Source organism: Vanellus vanellus (genome assembly GCF_965231255.1).
Source record: "Vanellus vanellus genome assembly, chromosome: 2".
Classification (NCBI taxonomy): Eukaryota; Metazoa; Chordata; class Aves; order Charadriiformes; family Charadriidae; genus Vanellus; species Vanellus vanellus.
Window position 1 is genome coordinate 91754992 of NC_138906.1, and position 22986 is coordinate 91777977.

At 38.9% G+C, this 22986-nt stretch overlaps 1 protein-coding gene across 1 annotated transcript in view; it reads left to right on the forward strand.

The window, feature by feature from the left end:
• SEMA5A (semaphorin 5A) overlaps positions 1-22986 on the forward strand; it is a gene marked incomplete at both ends in the record, with an annotated part of 243572 nt that overhangs the window by 196546 nt on the left and 24040 nt on the right. Inside the window, one exon of the mRNA XM_082479270.1 lies at positions 12704-12929. Coding sequence (XP_082335396.1) covers positions 12704-12929 — 226 coding nt within the window. The remainder of the gene's footprint in view (positions 1-12703; positions 12930-22986) is intronic.

Genomic DNA, 22986 nt, shown 5'->3' on the forward strand with positions numbered 1-22986 from the left:
CCTTTGCTAGGGGTCATATTTTCCCATAGTGGAGATGGCAGAAGCAAACGTGTCGGCATCTCGGTTGCTGTGCTTCCTCATCCAAGCGATTACAAGCTATAACTGAAGATGGTTTTGTGTTTATACACTCGACTGTAGCTGCAGTGATTGAGGCGTGGGCACACGTTCACGTCTGTCAGCTCTGCTGTAACTTCTGCCCTGGGGAAAGGCAGGTGTTTGTAGAGTGATAAAGTACTAAACCGTGTGTAAGCACATTTTCAGTTCAGTTATAGTACTGTTCGCTTCAGCGTGCCTAGGTCAAGACCTGAAAAAGAGGTTTATAGCATAACTAATTTTTTTAACCTACCTGATATACCCATTTTCCGCAGGCGTTGTCTACTCTCTTGACCTCTAGAAAGAGAAAAATTTTGCTTGAAAGGAATTTGGGGAATGGGGGTTGTGCTTGGTTTTCCCCTTCCGCTCATTTACAGAAGACTAGCGCTGGCCTTTGAGCTAGGAAGACATGGATGTTCATATACACATTGACTTACCATTCTTGACTTCCCTCCTAGTAGTTAATTGGAGCTTCCTAGAATCTGGAATTTTTGGAGATGACAGCAATCTAGTGCTGGAGAGATCTTTGGCAGCCATATTTTGGCACCTTCATTGGGCTTCCAAATCCATACTCAGATCCCCTACTAAGTGGCTTCATTTTAAGAAATGCAGAGCATACTCTTTCTGCTATCTCATCAGAAGGTGCAGATGATCAAAATCTATGAATGTGTCTCATTTGTGTGGCTAAATCTATTTTCAACGCATTTAAATAGTTGCACAGTTTAATCCATTTCAACAAGCAGTTCTGCTTTTCACTGCAGCTCCTGGGTTTGGGTTGGCAGCTCTGAATTAAAGTTCATGGCTCTGCATCTATCCAGTTTGTTCCATTTCCATCACTGACGCATTTGTCATTTAGCAGCTGCTCTAACATTTAAAGTGTCATCTCAGGAGTGGTGACATTATAGGATTTTTTTCCCCAGTGATTTGTATATCATTTAAGTCCTTCTTTGGAATGAAAAATACAGTAAGAATATTAAAATAATCAGATTTTCAGAGCAAAACTAAACTTCAGCTCTGTCCAGCATTAGCTTTCTCAAATTTTGCTTCAATTTTTGTGTAAAACACAATTTATAATTAAAAGGGGGGAAAAATACAAAACAACAAGGCAAGCTGCAGTTGAGTGCTTGCTGTCTAAATGACTTCACAAGCAGTTAATAATTTCATACGCTCAGGTTTGTTTTGATGTGCTACTGATTAGTAGTTGCATTTTTGCCCTCAGATTTTGAGCTTCAAATGAGAATGTTCAGCTGAAAGAGATTGTGTAATTGTAGAAAATAAGATTAATGATGATCTATGGGCTGATAAAAGGATTAATTTTAATATAAGACTGCACTGACGTTATAATAAATGACTATGGATAAATGAATAAGAATCTGGAAGTGTGCTGTATGGCTGGATATAAAATAGTAATAACTGTTTTATTTTTCTGCGTTACTTGTTGGCTGGCTTTTCACACAGTTGATTTTCCAGGTCAAAATATTATGGAACTAACTGTGTCCTCCGTATGAAAATTTCCAGAACTACTTTACAACTGTGCTTAACTTGAAACTGCCTTGTGAAAGAAATGAGCCATTTCTCTCCGTGGGAGTACCACCCTGGTTCCTTATCCCCATGATTACAGGCTGTGCAGCTTTTACTTTCTTCTCCTCTTCTTGTTTCGCAATTACACATGGTTTCAGCAACCTGTGGAGTTAGTGATACGTGGTGGCAGACAAAACCAACTGAAACTTGTTTGCAGATTTCTGCCGATGCTGAGGTCAGGAAAAGGCACATTGACAATCATTATCACTAGCAATGGGTTAATCTACGAATCAGAAATCTAAGGATCAAATTGTTTCCAGGTCACAAAGTAGCCAAGTAACTCTACTGTTGCCTGTGAAAACTAAAGTCCCAGATTTGCTTCCACTTCTGGTGTTTAAAAATTTGTTGTTGACGATCTTCTTTTACAACGAGAGTATAGCACTCACTGTCTTTCTAGAAGCATGCATGAAGGAAAACCTATGCTGCGGAATAGAAACGAAGGTAATTTATGTGTGATAACAGATTTGCAGTCATTAAAAAGCTGCAGTCTCTAAAACTGATGATTTGGCAGCCTTTTCATGCCTTTCTGACTATTGGATTATCTTCTAACATTCTTACTCTCAGATAGCAAATACTTGAATAGCCATGATTTCCAGCAATTTTAAAAAATACATTTTAAGTTAATAATAACTATTTCAGCAATTTAAAAGATTTTTTGTCAGGAATTATAGGGCCTGTGTGAAAAACTTTAAGCTTCTCAGTAAGAGTATGTGAAGCTAATTGCAAACAATTGAGTTATTACAGCAAAGTAAATCACCCCTAAGTCTGACTTAATCTGCCCTCTTTTGCACTTACATTTGCATTTGTAATGAATAAAGCTACATGCACAGATCGTTAGCATGGCCCAGCTGAGTGGTAACTCGCTAAGCTGCAGCAACTCGATTGCTTCCAATCAGCTGATCATACCCCCCCCCCCCCAGCATGGAATTTTGAACAACCCCCGTTTCCCCACTTCTGAAGTACTGAGTGATCAGGTAAGCAGGAAGCTACGTTTCTTTCCCTGATCTTTTCAAATTGCAGCTTGTACATTCTTAATTTTAAAGATGAAGTTGAATTTCCTGTCTTTATAACTAAATGTATAAATATAGGTTTCAAAGCTGGTGTTTACACACTAATTTTAAATGCTGATTTAAATGCTGAAAAGATTCGTTTTGATTCATGTACAAGTAACACATCATTTACCTTTAATGATATTTATATTTCACCACCTACTTGTCATATTGTTGCTCAGATTTGGAGGTCATGTTTCCCTACTGCAGTTGAGGCCTTCATTACCTGGCAGCATAGTGGCTCATTAAATGAAATCACTTTTGAGTCAGTTTTGGTAAATCCATGCAGTCATTTATAGGTAGACAATCCCTTCAGCCTTACAGCCTTGAATATTTATCATAGAATCATAGAACCATAGAGTGGTTTAGGTTGGAAGGGACCTTAAAGATCATCAAGTTCCAACCCCCCTGCCATAGTCAGGGACACCTCCCACTAGAGCAGGTTGCTCAAAGCCCCATCCAGCCTGGCCTTGAACACCTCCAGGGATGGGGCCTCAGCAACTTCTCTGAGCAACCTGTTCCTGTCCCTCACCACCCTCATAGTGGAAAATTTCTTCCTGATATCTAATCTAAATCTACCCTCTTCTAGTTTGAAGCCATTATCGCTCATCCTATCGTTACGTGCCCTTGTTAAAAAGTCCCTCTCCAGCCTTCTCGTAGGCCCCCTTCAAATACTGAAAGGCTGCTATAAGATCTCCCCGGAGTCTTCTCTTCTCCAGGCTGAACAACCCCAACTCTCTCAGCCTGTCCTCATAGGAGAGGTGCTCCAGCCCTTGGATCATCCTCGTGGCCCTCCTCTGGACCCACTCTTACAGGTCCATGTCGTTCTGTAGTTTTGCATGATACCACTACATAATGCCACATATGAAACCATAGCTAAGGGGGGATTTGCAATAAAATTCCTGACTATGAACTGGAGCAAATCAGCCCTGAACACCTCTCTCCTAAACAATAACTTACCTACAAACCAGTAATTTTTGGCAGAAGGATGGGACACAGACTTAGTAACAATAGTACATAAACAACCTAATCAGCTTCCTTTACTAGATGGACTCCTTCCCCTTGCCCAGGGTTCTTTTAAGCAAATATAATAATTTTGAGGACTTGGGCTATTATTTATCAGTGTTTGGGACTGGCAATTAAATACCTTTGACTCCTAAGTAGTGTCAAGTCCCTAACAATTACATGACTGACAAAAATGCTTATGTGTGACACTTAGAATTAGCGGTGTACACAAATGCAGAAAAGCACGTAATTTCACGAGTGTAGTAAAAATCATGAAAGTAAATTTTTTTACCTAAAAAAACCCTAAGTTGGGGGAAACCTGGTTGCTCTGTTCTTGCTTGTAGCTGAATCCATAATCCTTCAGAGCACATTGCACAGCTCATCCCTTTTATGAGATGTTCCATAGACCATGGGTAGAGTAAAAGTGAAAGACGAATGAGAGGAAGAACTTTCTGTTTAAGCCATGCATTTTTAGAGGCGTTGCTTGTTTCCTAACTGGTAACAGTACATTCAATGTCTTCAGTGCCCCAAGAGTGAAAGGTACAGGGTAATTTACAGGAGTCTTATGTCATTGTGGGCAAAATGTAGAAGGTGTTGTTCATCAAAAGAAAATCTATGGTTAACTCAGTAAGAGAAACTAAGAGTTCAGAGTAAGTCCATAGTCAAAAAGGAACTTGGTGACAAGACTGAATATTAATTTACCTTGTGGACTTGAAACTTGTCCCTGACAGTGAGGTGAGTGTCCAGTAAAAACAAACATGCAGCCTATTCAAGACACTGAATTCTGAGTAGTTATTGGACATGCAGGCACGTGCCAGACGAGACATCTGTAATCAAAATTCAGATCCATTTCACTGATACACATTACATTTTAAGCGTACTTTATTCTTAGTTTGAAAACTAACCATAAATTCCACTAGTCAGTTCTTTGACTGTATTTGAGATGTTCTCCAATATTAAGAACGTACAAGCACTGAGAATGGTGGGTTTTTTTTGCCATTTTAGAGTTCAAGGTCCCATAGTGACTATAGCTTGGGCCCCATTCCTGCCTTACCAGTCTGGGAAGGATGGCGTGGTTGCAGTCCCCTGGTCTTGACTTGTGACTCTCTAAGGGGTTTAAAACTGTCGAATTGAAAATCTGCTGCCTAGCATAGCAGGAAGGTAGCCTTCAAAGTGCTATAGTTACAGCATTACTGTTGTTGTCCTGCTGCCTGAAAGCTTTAATGATGAACCAGGATGCCATTACACAAAGGCCTGCAAAGAAGCAGTCCAAAACGGCTTCTCATCCATGAAGCTCATGGTCTGGCCATGCAAGTTTTAAACGCACGTGGAGATTCAAGTAAGGGCACTGTGTTAACTTGCTGCTCTGTACACGGGGTACAGAAGTGGGCTTCTCTAGCAGTAGCCCTGGGATCACAGCAGCGACGCTCGGAGGATTGGTACAAATTGTCAGCCGGCATGCTGAGGATTTACTGTGGTTTTACTACTTGTCATTTCTCTACGAGCAACGTGCAAAAAGACACCTAAGTTCTTGATGTATTCAGTTATTTAAAAAAAGAAAAACAATTTACAAATCTTGACAAATTTGTCCTGTTTTGTATCACATAATGTTTTCATTTGCTAGGTGCATTTGAGTGGAGTCCTGTAGCACAGGTCCATAAGAGGATTAGGTTTGGAAGAATCCAAATTAACTACTATGCCTTTTTGTATATTTTTCTTGAATCTCAGTCAGACAAAATAAGCTTTTTCTTCCTTAGACATTTCTGGTTTCATTTTGAATATGAGTTAATTCCAAATATCATGCTTTAAAATGAACTATTACACTAGTAGGAATTGTCATGCATATGAAATAAATGTTTATGACTCTAAATGGTTCTCAGATCCCAATGTGAACGTGAGCATCTGAGAAACAGTACTTAAGAATAAAAACTGCACTTCCTCAATGCAACCAAGCCAGTCTGCTTGCTGAGGTGGAGCTGAAGGGCTCCTATTTCTCCCTGTGCCTTTGAGATATTCAGTTAAGCCATTCACAATGAAGTGATTTAGTTTTTTGTAACAATTCCCTTCACAAAAGTTTTACTAGTTTGACATAAAATGTAACCTGTAAGCGCGGAGTTACACAAGTGGCTGGTAGAGAAAGAGTAAGAGGAAATTGGAGGCTTTCTTCACTCCAAAATTTGGTTGAATATAGGAAGGGTTTGAGTCCAAAACTGTCCCAGTCTGATGACCTACCTAACAGGCCCTGAACTCCTCCAGGTAAAATGGTTCCAAATCCAGCCTTTATTTCCTTTTAAGTTCCCCTTTACATCAGTGGAATTTTTTTCCTTTTTTTTTTTTTTTTTTTGTGTAAAATACACAAAATTGAAACAAAAGGTTATGCTTGCTCAGTATTTGCAGCCAAAAAAGAAATCCATTCACTTCAGAAGAAACCTGTTCCTTTTGCATAGGGTAAAATGATTGTCCTCGCTCTATCCATCAAAATATTTTTAAAAACCTGTTATGAACACAGCCTACCTACCCTTACTTTACTGCACTACAGGGTTGCATCTGCGCTCAGCAATAGTTTCTGAAGTTCTGGTTCCACTGGAATCGATAGAACTACTCCCCTTGATGTCAACTGAAGCTACAATAGTGCCTATAAACTAGGATATAGATGTGCCTTTGCATGATTAAAATACAATGGGGATCTTAGAAATATTTTTGGGTTTTGCTTTTAAGTATAGCTGTGAAATTTACATTGTAGAAGATGTTTTGCTTAATGACTTGGACTTAATGAGGTTTGGGTGTTCTCTCACATCATCCTTTTGAAATAGTATTGTAATAGAAAAATGACAATAAATTAAGGTATATCTAATGGTATTTGGTTGAAGAACCTGGCTTTTTAAACTGTGGAAATAAATAGAAACATGATCAGGGACTTACTTGTCTTTTGTTTGGTTTAGGTTAAAAATGCGTTTCTAAATGGATAAAACTTTACATTTCCATAATGAAAATAAATGAACTATTTATTTTCGCAAGTTCAGTTAGTGATTTTCCGGAATGTGTTTTTCAACCGCTGCAGGATGAATGTTATCTATCTTTTGGTTCTTGGAGAGGGAGAGGGTATGTTAGTCCTTCAGGAAACATGTTTTGATGTGGAAACAAGGTTCCCTATAAATGGGAACTGTTTTTCTCTTTTTATAAAACTTACATTCATTTTGGCCTTTGTTTTGATTGCACATGAGAGCTATCCTTTCCTTTAGCTACATATTGCTGTGACAAATTCAAACCTTTGGAGATGGCTGAGAGACTCAGGTTCCTATATCTTACAGCCCTGTCTTGCCCAGGTGACATACTACACCATTCAATTTATGAATCAGCAACATTCTTTTCTATTGGTGTCTTAATATCTGAAAATACAAATAAATATTTTGGGCCAGACAAACTGAAGTTTAGCGCGATGGAACAAAAGCAAAAATTTATAAGTATTTTTAATCAATTGACTGTTTGGTGATTCCAAAAGAGTATTTGAGAACTAATACAATATATTAAAAGCTAGTCATAGAAGATAACTGTTGGGCTGAAACTATTTAAATGGACTGTTAATGTTGACTTATCTGCCTTGTGAAGATAGTCTCTCACACCAACAGATGAGAAAGAAAAACACAGATGAGAACAAAAGAAGTGCATTCAATGTAGACATACTATATATACATCAAAGAAATAGCAGTTTGTTAGGAGAAATCCCTCCATAATATAAACGTATAATATAAATGGGAATAAAACTCTCTATCTGAAGTCTGTTTTTTATAAAAAATTGTAGTTCAAATGTAGATAAGATTTTAACCTCATTTCCTAAGGAAGTATCAAACTATCATGCTGTTTGGTTAATTAAAATCAGACTTAAACTAGAAGTAAAATTCTCAGAGATTCTCAAAATTTTCAGGAATTTTATTAAAGTGGCTATGCAGAGTCAAAAAAAAAAAAATCAGTCTGTTCCATGTCCTCAATGAGAAAACAGTAGAATTTTGTTCTGCATTATTTAACAACAATCTCCTCCAGTTTGCAATAAGGTGTTTTGGAAATAACATTTTAGTTGTCCTTTTCTAAAATAATACAACCAAATAATTCTAAATACAATAATCTTGATACAAAACATCACAATATTACTTTTTCATTATACACAAATATTAGGAAATACTATTTAAAGACAGAAGCAAGCTAGCTGGTTAATAGCATAACCAATGTTTATGTTCTATCATTGCAAATTATGTTTTTAATTTATAATGCCTTTTCTCATATTACCACCAGTATGTTTCATGATAATTTTTTATTTTAATTTATCATTTTCACAGACATGTATTTTGTGATATATGTATTCATTTGTGTATTTTGTGTAAAATCTCAACTAACTGGTGAGCTGTGCCCTGAAATTTAGTTTGTAAAGGTCTTATTGCATCTTTGTCAGGCATAGCCAGGCATAAATGTAACAATCTCAACTGTCTAAATCCGCTCTAAACTAAAAGCAACAATATGGTGAATAAGGCCATAAGTTTTAGGACAACTTGCAAAGAGAACTTTGAAAATGTGGCTAAGTTTGAGCTATTGCAATGATATTTTTGGAATCTGCAAATGACCTCAAATAATTATTGCTCTGAGTCCACAAGTGTACACTAAGAACTTAAACCCATCATATGAGCTGCTGAAGTTTTCCTCCATGGGTATCTAGAGACCCCTTCCCAGGAAGGCTTGGCCTCATCTCTTCCTTCAGTCCACATGGAGCATGTGAGGTGGAGTTTGGCCGTCAGTGTCTCAGTTCTTCTCTATTGAAGCAAAACGCTTCACTGCTTTTCTAGTTCTTTCTTATTGCTGTTTTGCTGCGATGAGACCTCAGTGTTTCATCTCAGACGTCTATTCCTCTAATTGGTTGCTTTATTACTGTATCCATGACTCTAGCTGGTCAAATGGCTTTGGACAGGGCCATATTCCTGAAATCCCATTTGAGTAAATTGTTCAAGCATTGGACAAGGTGAGAGAAGAGGAGGATAATCCAAGCAGAGATAGCAGTTTCCGTATTCCCAGTCCCTGACAGATCCTTCCAATCAGACTATGTCTTCATGCTAGCAGCACTTAATCTTCTCACACGTGATCTGAATTATGCCTCTTCTCTTGCCTCCTTTACTTACTTCCAAATCCGAGACCATTCAGAGCAAGATCATTGTTCTGCTTATACTGGAGTTTTGTAGCATCAGATCACATCAATGCTTTCATCAAGAACAATGCAATTCTTGATTCCTCTGTGGCAGACACAGTAGTTGGTAGAGCAGTGCAGCACTCACTGTTTGCGAGAGATGCCAGCAGGCTCTGCCAGGTCGTTATTAGTACCAGAACTTCGTGGAGTCATCCATTGTTAGGATATTCCTCTGAATTTTCTCAAAGAGAGATTATTTACTGCTATAAATATTTTCTGGGTAATCTACGTGTACGTTTGTTTCCCCTGCCATTCTGGAGCCTTTCATGGGTATTATCCGGTGGTTAAACAGATAGGCACGACAGCGGACAAACTTGCTTATAAGCTATGCACCAAGCAAGAAGAAAGGAAAAACTAACAGATGGTCTCTACAGATACTCTTAAGGAACATCTTTCTTTTCTGGCTCATGTAACAACATATAAGTATACCCTCTCCTGGGGTGTATGAAGGGACTATGCATCCCGAAGCACACTGATTACTGATAGCCTGTCTAGAACCGAGTGAGCTGACCTGGTCATCTCAGGTGCAAAGCAGCATTCAATATATTGCCCCTAAATTATCTTCTTCCTCTATTGCTTATTTTTATTTGGAAAAGGGTTCACTGCATATTTCACACATTCTGCTTTTCATGACCCTCACCTGTCTACAGCATATCCCATAAAGAAAGATGTCCCATTTCTAGCCGCTTTTATTTTAAATTGAAAAATATCAATAAAAAAAATCAACAACGAATGAGGAACCGACACTTTTAGACTATTGTGATAGTATTGAAAGAAACATTTTAGTAGCTACTATACTGATTGAATTATTCCTGCTTCTACGCTACTAGAAAAGAGCTTGTGTTTCAAATTGTTTGAAAGTGATACAGAATTTCTCCCAGACTGTCATTGAATTTTTCCAAGACATTTGCCTTTGCAACAGAAAATGCTTTGATTTGGAAAACCGAAATATATGGCAAATGTTAAATGGCTTAAAAGCTGGCTCACTGACAAATTGAAAAATGTGGTGTTAACGGACAGATATAGATTACTGCGATGTGTCTAGCAGGGTCTGCCTGAAATCAGTCCTTGGGTCAATAGTACTTAACGTTTTTATCAACAGTCTAGACAGTGATATAAGTCATCTTCAGTAAAGCTTGACCACGACAGAGGTTGTTGAGGTAGTAAATAATATGCTAGATAATTGCGGAAGAAGCTAATAAAACGTATTTAAAATTGCCAAACACCAGCGTCTTGTGCGCGATAGGAAACCATATGTAGTTGTAAAGCTGTGATTTAGAGAAGGACGGGTTATCAAAGATAATTGGGTCTACTTAAACTCTTTTTGCAATGTTGTGGAAGGAAAAAGCACTAATGCAATAAAGTATGTATTAAAGTCAGACTGTCAAGTGGAATGGGGTCATGATTGCCTCTGCGTGCTATATTGATAAAACTGCTTCTAGAATGACAAGTCAAATTTTGGTGTATAGTTTTAAGTAAAATAAGGAAATAGGATGAAAGGAAGACATAGGGATGCACAGGACCTGAAGATCAGGTTTTAAATCCTATGTAGCTTTAAGAAGTTCAGCTTAGTTTATCATTATGTATGGGTTACTTGGGCATGAAAAATTTGTAGGTACGGGACAAGGAACACTTTCAGTATCACTGATAAAGGCACAGCAAAATTCAGTGACTGGAAAATTAAATTAAGAGGAAAATGCAGCCTTGAATTAACTTGCAATTTGTTAGCTTTGAGGATTACTAAATAGTGGAACAGCTGATGTGGGGAGGCGATAGACTCATCAGTGCTAGACATCTTCAAAAAAAACAAAAAAGGGAAAGACAGAGTGCTCTTGCTGAAAGATGCACTGTAATCCAGGCACTGGAAGGGACTGCACGTTGGAGGGAGCAGCCAGTTGGCATAGCAAGCAGGGCGGTTCTGGCTGTTGCTGCAGTTTGTTAATTTTATGATTTCCTTTTTACAGTTTACGTGCTTCAAGGAGAACAGTCATACATGTTCTGGCCTCAGTCTAAAGCACACATGATTTAAACAGTTACCTAGAGGAGACATAAAGAAATTACTTGCCCTGCTGTACACAGGACCAGATAGTTTGCTTGTTCTTTGCTGTCTTCTGATCTAGAAACCAGTCAAGGCTGAAACGCGGATCACAGAAAGGTTGATCCAGTCCTCTTTCATAGATGGTCCCTGAGTATGACTCATGTGGTCACCGTTGTAGTGATCACCAGGTTTTAAGGTGGAGAGGGACTTTGCACAGCCTCGAGGAGTGAACAGTAGTCCAGCTGAAGTATATGGGCTCTTTCTTGCCTGAAGTACCAGAAAACTGTGAGCCCCATAAGTTTGTCACAAGCCCAGCTGGCCTCCAAACATGAAAGTCTTGAACACAGCACTGGGTTCTCTGGTGCCTTGCTGTGTTAGTGGGGTGGGGCTTTCTGGGGAATATTATTTTTTTTCCAACTCTAACAGATGGAACAAATAGAAAAGCTTTCAGACAAAGGAGCTTCTTTTAGATCCAAAATAGCAACACAGCCTTTAAACCAAAATATAGGTTGAAAGCAATTGCTCTCAGTCTAATTGGATACGTTAATAAGTCAGACCATCTGGGAGAAGAGGTAGTGGACTGAAGAAAGTATGAGATAAAAAGGGTGTTATCGTCATGGGAAAGAGAGGAGCAGGTAATATATTGCTTGTTGGAACATGATGGTATTAGCTGGGGTAGGGATTATGGAAGACAGAAGTTGTACAACATGATAAACCCACTATTTCTGTTGTGTCCGTATTTTGTAGTATTTAGTGGAATTACAAACTTAGTAGGCTCCTTTTCAGAAGGCACCCTCTGCTGAGTATCTCTCTAAGAGGTCATAGGTAGAGACATCATTTAAAAATTGTCCCACTGATGCCTGTTTTGTTTCCTCTTTAATAATTTGTCACTGTGAATTTATTCTGATATTTAATGATTGTTTTATTTCATCCATATAGTTTACAAAGCACTCGCATCAAATGAAGCGTATTGTGATCTGGGAAGTGAATGGGCAGAACCTTCAGATCTTGATGATACTCGTCAGAAGACATATATTGTGGGGCTTGAGATTATCAACAATTCTGTGTTTGTTTATTAGGTGTGGTCTGTTCACTTTAGTGCATATCGGTCCACAGGGAATTTGCTTCTGATGATAGGTTTAGGAGTGCTGGAGCTGTGGGTAACGTGCACCTCAGGGAGCCAGATTCTGTGATAGAAAACATTTCCTGTCCATTGTCCCCTTGTAATACATAAGCAATATACAAAATGGGCAGTGGTTCACTTATGCATATGCCACTAGATTTTACCAAGGAATTATTTGCTAGTTTGTGTCTTGTACTTGCAGTTTATCAGAATTCCTCTTAATTAAAAGCTTTAATATATTTAGCTACACCTTATTTGGGGCTATTAATTTATAAGTGATGCGCTTTATCATGGTACTTATAGTGTTCAGCTTACTATTTTTATGGATGTAATAGATCTAATTTGTACTGGTATATCATTGCTTTTAGCAGTGTGATACTGTGCTTGCCTAGAACCAGAAAAAAGCACTTTCAGTTTGAGATTGCAATTAAAAGTTTATTTATAATCACTGCTATTGGTAATGCTTGAAAAAATACCAGAATTTTTTTTATTGGTTGGCTTTTTGTATGTTTTGAGGGTTTGTGTTTGTTTTTTTTTTAAACTCATATTTTATGATTATATTGATTATGACCATTTTCTTTCAGGAATATCAGCCTTGTAACACCAACGCCTGTCCGGAGTTAAAAAAGACAACTCCTTGGACGCCTTGGACCCCAGTCAATATTTCAGACAACGGTGGCCACTATGAACAACGTTTCCGGTACACCTGCAAAGCGCGCTTGCCTGACCCAAATTTGCTGGAGGTGGGAAGGCAAAGGATTGAAATGCGTTATTGTTCCAGCGATGGCAGCAGTGGATGCTCGACAGATGGTAAGCAAAGCGAGAGTGGCTGCATGGTGCCTCCTGCTAGCCAGGTGTCTGCAGTTCCATTTTCAGCACAGAGTGGAAGTTTTTGCTTGCTGGTGTTTTGCGTAAGAGAACTGATAATGAAAAGGAGGATGCAGTGATCACAACGGGGAATCTAGCTTCTATTTCTTCTGGACATAGCTTTGTCATGCAGACCAATCAAGTGTCTTTTACCACCAATTATGAGATTTGCCAGGTTATTTTAATATTCTTTACAATAATCTCCGAGCCATGACATGGCAGCTGAGTTCTTGGAGGATTCTGTCAGCTCCTTATAGTCGCTCGGGTTTTTACTGGGGACGAGTTTGTGCAACATTAAGGTATTTGGTAAATATTTAGCTATAATATGTAGTATTGATGCTGAGAAGAACTTTTTGCTCGGTAATTCTAAAGTAACAATTGTAAGATTCATGCAGGAGTTTATGAACTGAGTAATTTCTATAATAAAAGTTTATGTTACGCTATTGCTAGCAATTTAAAGTTCTGTTCATTTCTGAGATGGAAAATTAAACTCATTCAAAATCTTTTCAACTTTAGATGACTTTAAATTGGAATTATTTTATTTCAGAATTTTTTTATTCCCCTATCAGTAATACATAGTTTTGAATAAATGTTACGTGTATATATATTTTAAAAAAAAACACTGAGGAAAACAGTCACTCTAATTTTACTAATATATTTCATTAATTATCCGGTTTTAATTTTATATCGGTGTTTCTTTAAAGTATTATATTTCAATTATATAAACTAAGGAAATACTGATTTTTAATTATTATATTCTAATATTTATAGACCTGCTTTCCATTTACATAGTCTTCTGTATCATCACAACACCCGGGTTAGCTGCAAAAAATGTATAACTGAAGGCATTTAGCTTATCTAAGGCCACAAAGAGAGAATGGTTTCTGAATCCTTGGGCTTTCTAGTTCTCGATATTTTTTTCAGACAGAGCAACTGTTGTGCTAATCAGCCCCTGCCTATGCTGAGTTTGCGTGGCAAGGTTTCGGGAGCGGCAGGGCTGCAGGGGTGGCTTCTGTGAGAAGATGTGAGAAGCTTCCCCCATGCCCCCCATCCTGCATAAACCCTTCATTGATTCACACTTTTAAAATAAACACATGGCAGTGAACTGCGTGAAATAATAAAACAAATCCCGTGGTACTCCAGATGAGTCTGTTTCATACGCTATGTCGTTCCTATTTCAGGTAATCTACAGTCTCCAATGGTTATTTTTTAGGTTTGGATAGCAAGGCAGAGTTTGGCATGGAGCAACTCTTCTAACGAGTGTTTCTGCTATTCTTCTGTTTTCATCCAAACTAAGTTTCAAATTAGCAGTTAGCAAAGATTTTGCTCAGCTAGGATTGGTGTGTGACCTACCTTTCTTGTCCTAAGTAAGACTTTTGAGTGGCGATGCTGCTTTTTGCTGTCTTCCAGCACTTTGACGTTTATGACACCTTTTAAAAATTTCGTGAGATTAAATGAGAAAGAGAATATTTTTCCCACCAGATAGTACAGAATTAGGAGAGTTATGACAACAACTAGACGTAGATCTACAGAAGAATCTAGGTATATTATTTTCTGACAGCTGAGATGTCGGCATTTAAGAATGGAATACAGGAAAGCCAGCGCACTACTTAGAGAGCAGGTTAGTAGGACAAACCAGTGCAAGAGCCGATGTTTCCTAGATCACATTGCTTCAAGAAAATTAACTATGAAGACACCTTTCTCAGTTCTGGAGTCATGATCATAAGTCCTCTCCTGGAACTGGATGCATAAGCTGACTCTTTCTTACAGAATAGAGTCAGAAGTAACAGTGCCCACATGGTGTTAAATAAAGTCTTCAGGCAGAGTGCAAAAGACAAGGGTGCGAGTTCAGGTGCATTCTTTGCCTGATTAGCTTGAACATTTTTCTTTCGCTTCTGAACATCAGATTCTGGAATTTCCTGGTGTTGTAGCTTATTTGCTGCATCTTGCTGCATCTGCTGCTTTGCTTCATTTGGAAAGAATGACTTATTGGACCAGTGTATGGGAGTGACCCTGTTGCATAGTAACTGAAATGTTCATCTGGGAGAAGGATTTTTGCTGACTAATCCCAAAACTACTGAATATTTAATTACTTTATATCGAGTAGTCGACAGGGCAGAAACTATTATACATCTGTCTATTCTTCCTAGTGAGTGCCTTCATAACTTTGCCATTAATTCATGCTCATTCTTTGACTCTTTTTGGCCAGTGAGCCTTTAATTATTTTGTAATGAACCCAATCAGTGTTCCTAGTGGCTGCATTAATCAGTATGCTTCTGGTGAAAAGAGTTACTGTTACGTCTCTTTAGCCACATTTTATTTTGAGCCTGTTTGCTTAGGCATTTTCTGATTATGGATGTCAGAACAGTACAGAGTGGAACATTTTTGGGGGGACACAACTGTTTTGATTTGCTGATGTGATGAAACTTACCGAGTCCCTCAAACTGCGGGATTCAGGAGCACTTCCCTGCTCCCAGGTTTGGATTTGGGTCAACACACCACCCCTCTACTGCTCCTTGATTTCATGAAAAGAAAATACATGTAATGTAGCTGTGGGTTTTGGAACAGAGGATCTCATGAGAATGGGAAGCCATGAATTTTGGCAGACACCGTCACAATTTCTGGCTAGGTAGCAAGGGAGCATCATAACTTACTTCCACCTGACCAGAGCTGGGTACTATCAAACATTCTTTTCATTATCTCCATGTTGAACTATAGCAATTTGCTGTCTTTTATAGAAAGATTAATACTGGTACAGCATGCTTGGCATACCTCATTACCAAAGATGTGCTCTGCAAAGATCAGTGAAGAGCCATTTGTTAGCAATTTTCTCATTGCCTATAATCTCCCACTGTGCAACTATAGTCATGCCGTGTTAAACAGAATCATGTTTCACTGTCAGACGCTAGCAAAGCAAACTTTCTTTGCCGTCTAAGCTTAGAGGTAGAACTTCTTGCCAGAAACTCACTAGACTCCTGAGTGTTTTAAGATTTCTATCCCAATCAACCAAGCAGTAGCATTTGCACACTGTATTCATGCTTTTCTGATTTGAAGTTTGATTAAGAGGAAAGTAAAATACATTTTCTTCTCTGCCTCTGGGTTTTCATTTAGTGCTCAGATAGGGAAGGGACAGCTATTTCAAATAAACTGAGACTGTGTAGGTTGTTGCACATCTTAATGCAAATATCTGTACAGTCCGGCACTAAAAGTCTAGAAATTACATCGCCATAGGCTTTAATGTGGGCTTATGAAACATATCGAGTGCACCCTCAGTAAGTTCATAGACAGGCAGGACTGTCGACCCGCTTGAGGGTAGGAAGGCTCTACAGAGGGATCAGGACAGGCTGGATCAATGGGCCAAAGCCAGTGGTATAAGGTTCAACAAGGCCAAGTGCCAGGTCCTGCACTTGGGTCACAATAACCCCATGCAGCGCTACAGGCCTGAGGAAGAGTGATTGGAAAGCTGCCTGGCAGAAAAAGACCTGCAGGTGTTGATTGACAGCCGGTTGAACGTGAGCCAGCAGTGTGCCCAGGTGGCAAAAGGGTTAACAGCATCCTGGCCTGTATCAGCAATAGTGTGGCCAGTAGGACTAAGAAAGTGACTGTCCTGCTGTACTCGGCACTGGTGAGGCCCCACCTCGAGTACTGTGTTCAGTTTTGGGCTCCTCACTACAATAAAAACAGTGAGGTGCTGGAGCGTGTCCAGAGAAGGACAATGAAGCTGGTGAGGGGTCTAGAGAACAAGTCTTATGAGGAACAGCTGGGGGAACTGGGGTTGTTCAGCCTGGAGAAAAGGAAGCTGAGGGGTGACCTTATCACTCTCTGCAACTACCTGAAAGGAGGCTGTAGATGTCTTCTCCCAAGTAACAGTTGATAGAACAAGAGGATAAGTTACGCAGGGGACGTTTAGATTGGATATTAGGAAATATTTCTTCACCGGAAGGGTTATCAAGCATTGGAACAAGCTGCCCAGGGAAGTGGTAGAATCACCATCCCTGGAGGTATTTAAAAGAAGGGTAGATGGGGTGCTTAGAGACATGGTTTAGTGATGGTTTTGGCAGTGTTAGGTTGATGGTTGGACTCGATCTTAAAGGTCCCTTCCAACCTAGACAATTCTATGATTTTATGTTTAATGGTATTAAATATTTACATTAAACATACCAACTGGGTCTCTGTAGGATTATCTGATATATAAGCACTATGAATTGTATTGAAAGCGTAAGTGTTTAATCCAGGGAGAAAAATTTCACAACATATGAGGTTACCTGTTTTTTCCAGGTTGAATTTATCTCACTTAACTCTAGACTCCATTGTAATCTGCAAAGATAGCTAGCACCCCTGAGGAATGAGGGATCCATCTGAAGATAAACATCTGATATAATGGGCACAAATCACCCTCTAGGAGTAGCATTTACTTTCCATAGTGTATACAAAGGAAACAGCAATGACGAGCTTAGACAAGACACTTGAACTTGACATGGCCAAAGTTAGACAAGATTAGCTCCCAAAATACCTTCAGAAAACAATTAAGTAAAGACAACCTTTCTAATTTCTGTCAGACAGTCTTAAAGAGTCTTTTATTTGATTTTTTCCTTTTTAAAAAGTCTTTTTTGGGGGGTGGAAGGGTGGGAAGGGAGAATAAAATCTGAAGAAAACTCATCAATTCCTTAAAGGAGAAAATGGCACCTGGAAACCTGAACTTAGATTCCCAGTTGTCACTGCTTTCTCCATGCCAAACTTAAAACAATAGTTATTTTTGAAGGCAGGATGTAATTTTGTTTGAAATACTGTTTTAGTATCCACAATCTTATTGAAGCTAAACTGTGGTATTCTGAGATAAGAACAAAAAGAATTGTGGAAGTTAGAACTGAATTTGATGGCAAATTCAAGTTTGATTGACAAACAACAACTCTTCAGTGGAACTTTTGGAATTAAATATTTAAACACAGAAAAGATAGGTAAAAGAAATAAAGTTCTTGTGGTAACGTAACATCCTCAATCTCCATACTGTTTGGTTGGTTTTTTTTTTATATATTAATGTTTGTCATTGTATTTTACCATATAAATTTTGCTAAGTAAGTTTTGAAAGTTTATAAGGTTTTTATAAATTATAGGTATATAGGCCTGAAGGTATGTAAGTTTTATGCTTCAGTGCTATTGTCAAATAGTTGCAGAATATCTTGAGAAAGTGACAACACTGAAACAATCTTTGCTTATCCTCATTACTTGCTGCACTTTAAACAGTGTTTCATGCTGTCATTTAGAAATGATTCAGGATACTTGAATTTTAGTTGCAGATCATCTTTTCCCAAAGTCATGAACCTAGACGTCTTGGATAATTGAATTTTCTTTGTTAGGTTTCAACAGGAGGACATAAGGCATAAATCAGTCAAGTAATATAATTTATCGGGTGTCAGTGCTACTTCTCTCTTATTTAGAGCTGTATTCCTTAGCTACAGGCTAGACTAGAGAATTATTATACGTTCTTTATTAGAGCCTCGCTTTTAAGGCAAATAATTAATTGAACTTGGCTGGGAATGTTGCAGTCTTGAAGAAGAATCAGGCCAATCAAAGTCTTATTACAGGCTTTTGCAAAGGCAGATTTTTTCTCCTGTACTAGTCAAGGCTGGAGACTTTCATGTTAACATGTCTCCAAACAGGATTAATTTCTTGTGGAGTTATAAGACTATTCCAATATGATCAAAAAATTTTTAAAAATTACTTAGAAATTATCAAATCACCTTTGAGTAACCTGGTGTAGTGGGAGGTGTTCCTGCCCATGGCAGGGGGGTTGGAACTAGATGATCTTTAAGGTCCCTTCCAACTCAAACCATTCTATGATTCTATGATTTTGGTTTAGATCAGAATTATGTAACTTAATTAGACAATTTTTTTCTGTTATACATGCTTGCTAAGTATAATGGAATAAGTAAATCAGCAGCGAAGCAGAGCTAATTTCTCTGTTATTTTATCCATATTGAACAAAGCACAAGAACTTAAAATGAGAGAATATTCTTTTGTTTAGATGTCAGTTCCTATCTTCTGTCTTCCCTCGTCTTAGAAGTTGATGGTTATTTTGTCCATAAAATCCCCGTGATTGCTTTTACTGAAGTTTTTGCAGTTCCTGTTGTTACTTGTGGAAATGTTTACTTTAGGGAAGCACAGCTGCCTATTTAAAAATGTACTGGGATTAAGTAGTTAAATTCCCTTTTCTAGCCTCAATGTGCAGCATTTTATTAATTGAGTACAACTTCTAGCAACGGAAAATCAGCCTGTTGGTAAACTGCAAGCAGAATTCATACATTCTAGTTCACAGGGCTTTAAGTCAGCCATAGGCTTTCTGAGAATGAATTTGTTAAAAACATTTGAATGATGAACTTGTCTTAAAGGCCATATCTGGGTTTGAGTCACAGTTGTTCTGTCTGTCTTGGGAAAACTATTCATTAGTTCACTGATGATGCTATGACTGATCATTCTTTCTGCAGATTTCACAACTATTTCTGTAGATGGGCTTTAGACAAGGAGCGTTTAGGTGGTGTTTTAGCAACTAGACTTTTGCTGTTACCAAGCCAAGGGCATTGACGCTTGCATTTTGTTTTAGCCAGATATTTTCATCTTGGGGGCAATAAGATGAGAAATACAGAGGCTTAATGCTGTTTTCTGTTGGGTGGCACAATCTGGTTGGTGTTCTTGGAGGTGGATGTGGAGCAACCAGAAGGTGACCTAAATCACAAACAGAGGTGGCAAGCAAGAAGACCACAGTTTAATGAGAAAAGTGGAAGTTTTCATAGTTTCATGCCACTTGATCTGAAAGATTACAATGCTGTTATATTTATAACTTCTCCTATTAAATTTGATGTAAACTGTGATACAGATAGGACTTTGTTCTGTATAGCCACTTATTTCTGAAGCTTTTCTTGAAGAAATTCTACAGTGTAATCTTTTGGTTAGTTTTGCATTACACCCCCTGCACCCACCCCCTCCCCCTCCCACCACCTCAATTAATAAACAGGCATTCTTATCTGAAGGACTCGATGATTCTTGCTTTCCATCCATTTTGCATAGCTTAACAGGTTACTACACATCAGTTGGCCAAAGAAAGAAAGGGGTGGTGGGACTTTCCATTTGCAACAAAGTCTTTGCACGGACAGTTACAAGAGCTGTGCAGACATGTAATAGTTAGATCATGAGTCCTCTGTTTTATATGTGTACTTACATATATGTATATATATATATATGTGTGTGTATGTATTTATAATACATGTGTATGTATAAGTACATATTTGTGTGTGTATGTAGGTACATGTGCACCTGATTTATTGAATTGTTCTCATGCTCGTATTATGCTAGGCAAATCATAGAATCATTGAATACTTTGGGTTGGAAGGGACCTTTAAAGGTCATGTAGTCCAACCCTTCTGCAGTGAGCAGGGACATCTTCAACTAGATCAGGTTGCTCAGAGTTCCGTCCAACCTGGCCTTGAATGTTTCCAAGGATGGGGCATCTACCACCTCTCTGGGCAACCTGTGCCAGTGTTTCACCACCCTCAGTGTAAAAAAAATTCTTCATTATATCTAGTCTAAATGTACCCTCTTTAAAGCCATTATCCCTTGTGCTATCACAACAGGCCCCACTAAAAAGCTTGTCCCCATCTTTCCTGAGGGCCGCAAGAAAGTCTCCCTGGAGACTTCTCTTCTCTGGGCTGAACAATCCCAACTCTCCTAAATTTACCCCAAAGATTCATACTCATATTATCTTTTAAAAATAGCATGTGAAAGTATCAATATTCTAATACTAAAAATTTGTTAGGGGGGTGCCTTTATTAAATATTAGCTATATAGGATATTGAACAACTTTTATTTAAAAGAGACTGCATGATCTGAATTGTAACATAGTGAAAATGCTTCAGAAGCATAAGGTCCTTAAAATGAAGGGGATTGTTACAGAATGCTGTCTCAGTACTTTAATTTTTAACTATGTCTTCTTTTTGTTTAGATTTCTTCTCTAGTATCTATCTATTTTATATTCTACCTGCTGCTATGTTTATAACCAATCATTTTGTTCAGGTCACACTTTTTTTGTCATTGTCTATGAAGGAGATATTTACAGTTTTTGTAGAAATGCAGAGACTGCATCGATGGGATACTTAGCACAGAGAAAGTTTTCTGTCACTGCCAAACATGCTCTTTAGAGTTTTGTGTTCAGAGAGTCAGCTGTCTTTTGAAAGAAACAATCTTTCTTATTCTTTTCCTTAATGTATGTGAAAGAGAGGACCACCTGCTTAGTTTCTCTCTCCACATCTTCAGAGGCCTAAACTCTTATATTACTCAAGAAAGATCCTTAGAATAATCTATAAAACAGATTTATAATCCATCTGTTCACAGTGTTCTCCTGTAACTTATGAATACAATCAACAAAGGAGATTTTAGGTGGGGAAAGTACGAATATGCAAGAATAATAGGAAAATGTCTTGAGTAATCAGCCAAATCTCCTCCTTAATAGAGGAAATGGATCATGTTTACTTTTCATAAGAGTCCAAGTAAAAGTAGATATGGGGTCGAGAGTTAACTATTTCTACTTTTTTTTTCCCTGTTGTACTTAAATATCACTGAAATTTTTAGGTTGGAGGGGACTTCTTGAGATCATCTAGTCCAATCCCCCTGCTCAATCAGAGTCACCTAGTACTGGTTACCCAGGACCTTATAAAGTCAAGTTTTCAATATCTCCACAGGTGGAGACTACACAACCTCTAGGAGCCACCTGTTCCAGTATTTGGCCACACTCACACTAGAAAGATTTTTTTTATGTTTAGTTGGGATTTTATGTATTTTAATTTGTGCCCACTGCCTCTTGTCCTGTTGGAGGGCACTACTGAGAAGAGCCTGGATCCCTCTTCTTTATACCCCCATCAGGTATTTAGGCACATTGATGAGATCCTCCCGAGCCTTCTCTTTTCCAGGTTGAACAGTCCCAGCTCTCTCAGCCTCTTCTCATATGAAATCATGGAATCACAGAGTTTTCAGAGTTGGAAGGGACCTCTAGAGAGGCTAAAGCAAGATTGCCCAGAGCACATTACTCAGGACTGCATCCAGGCGGGTCTTGAAAATCTCCAGAGAAGGGGACTCCACAACCTCCCTGGGCAGCCTGTGCCAGTGCTCTGTCACCCTCACCGTAAAGAAGTTTTTCTGTCTATTTGAACGGAACTTCCTGTGTTCCAACTTGTGCCCATTGCCCCTCATCCTGTCACTGGGAACCGTTGAAAAGAGCCTGGCTCCATCCTCCTTCAACCCACCCTTTAGATACTTGTACGCCATAATAAGGTCTCCCCTCAGCCTTCTCTTCTCCAGGCTAAAGAGTCCCAGCTCTCTCAGCCTTTCCTCATAAGGCAGATGCTCCAAGCCCTTAATCATCTTAGTTGCCCTTCTCTGGACTCGCTCCAGCAGTTCCCTGTCCCTCTTGAACTGGGGAGCCCCAAACTGGACACAGTATTCCAGTTGCGGCCTCACCAGTGCAGAGTAGAGGGGGAGAATGACCTCCTTCGACCTACTGGCCACACTCTTCCCTATGCAGCCCAGGATTCCGTTGGCTGTTTTGGCGCTTTTGGAGCATCTTTGGAAAGATGCTCCAGACCCTTAACCATCTTTTGGCCCTGCCCTGAATTTACTTCAGTAAGTCCATACTGTTCTTGTACCGTGGATCCCAGAGCTGGGCCCAGCATTCCAGATGAGATCTCACCAGTGCTGAGTAGAGGGGAAGGATTACCTCTCTTGACCAGTGGCAAGGCTCTTCCCAATGCAGCCAGGAAGCTGTTGGCTGCCTTTGCCACAAGGGCACATTGCTGGCCCACAGTCAGCTTGCTGTCCACCGGGATCCCAAGATCCTTCTCTGCAGAGATGCTTTCTAGATGGTTGGCCTTATACTACTGTTACATGGCATTGTTCCTCCCCAGATGCAAGGCTTTGCATTTCTCCTTGTTGAATTCCATGGGGTTCCTCTCTG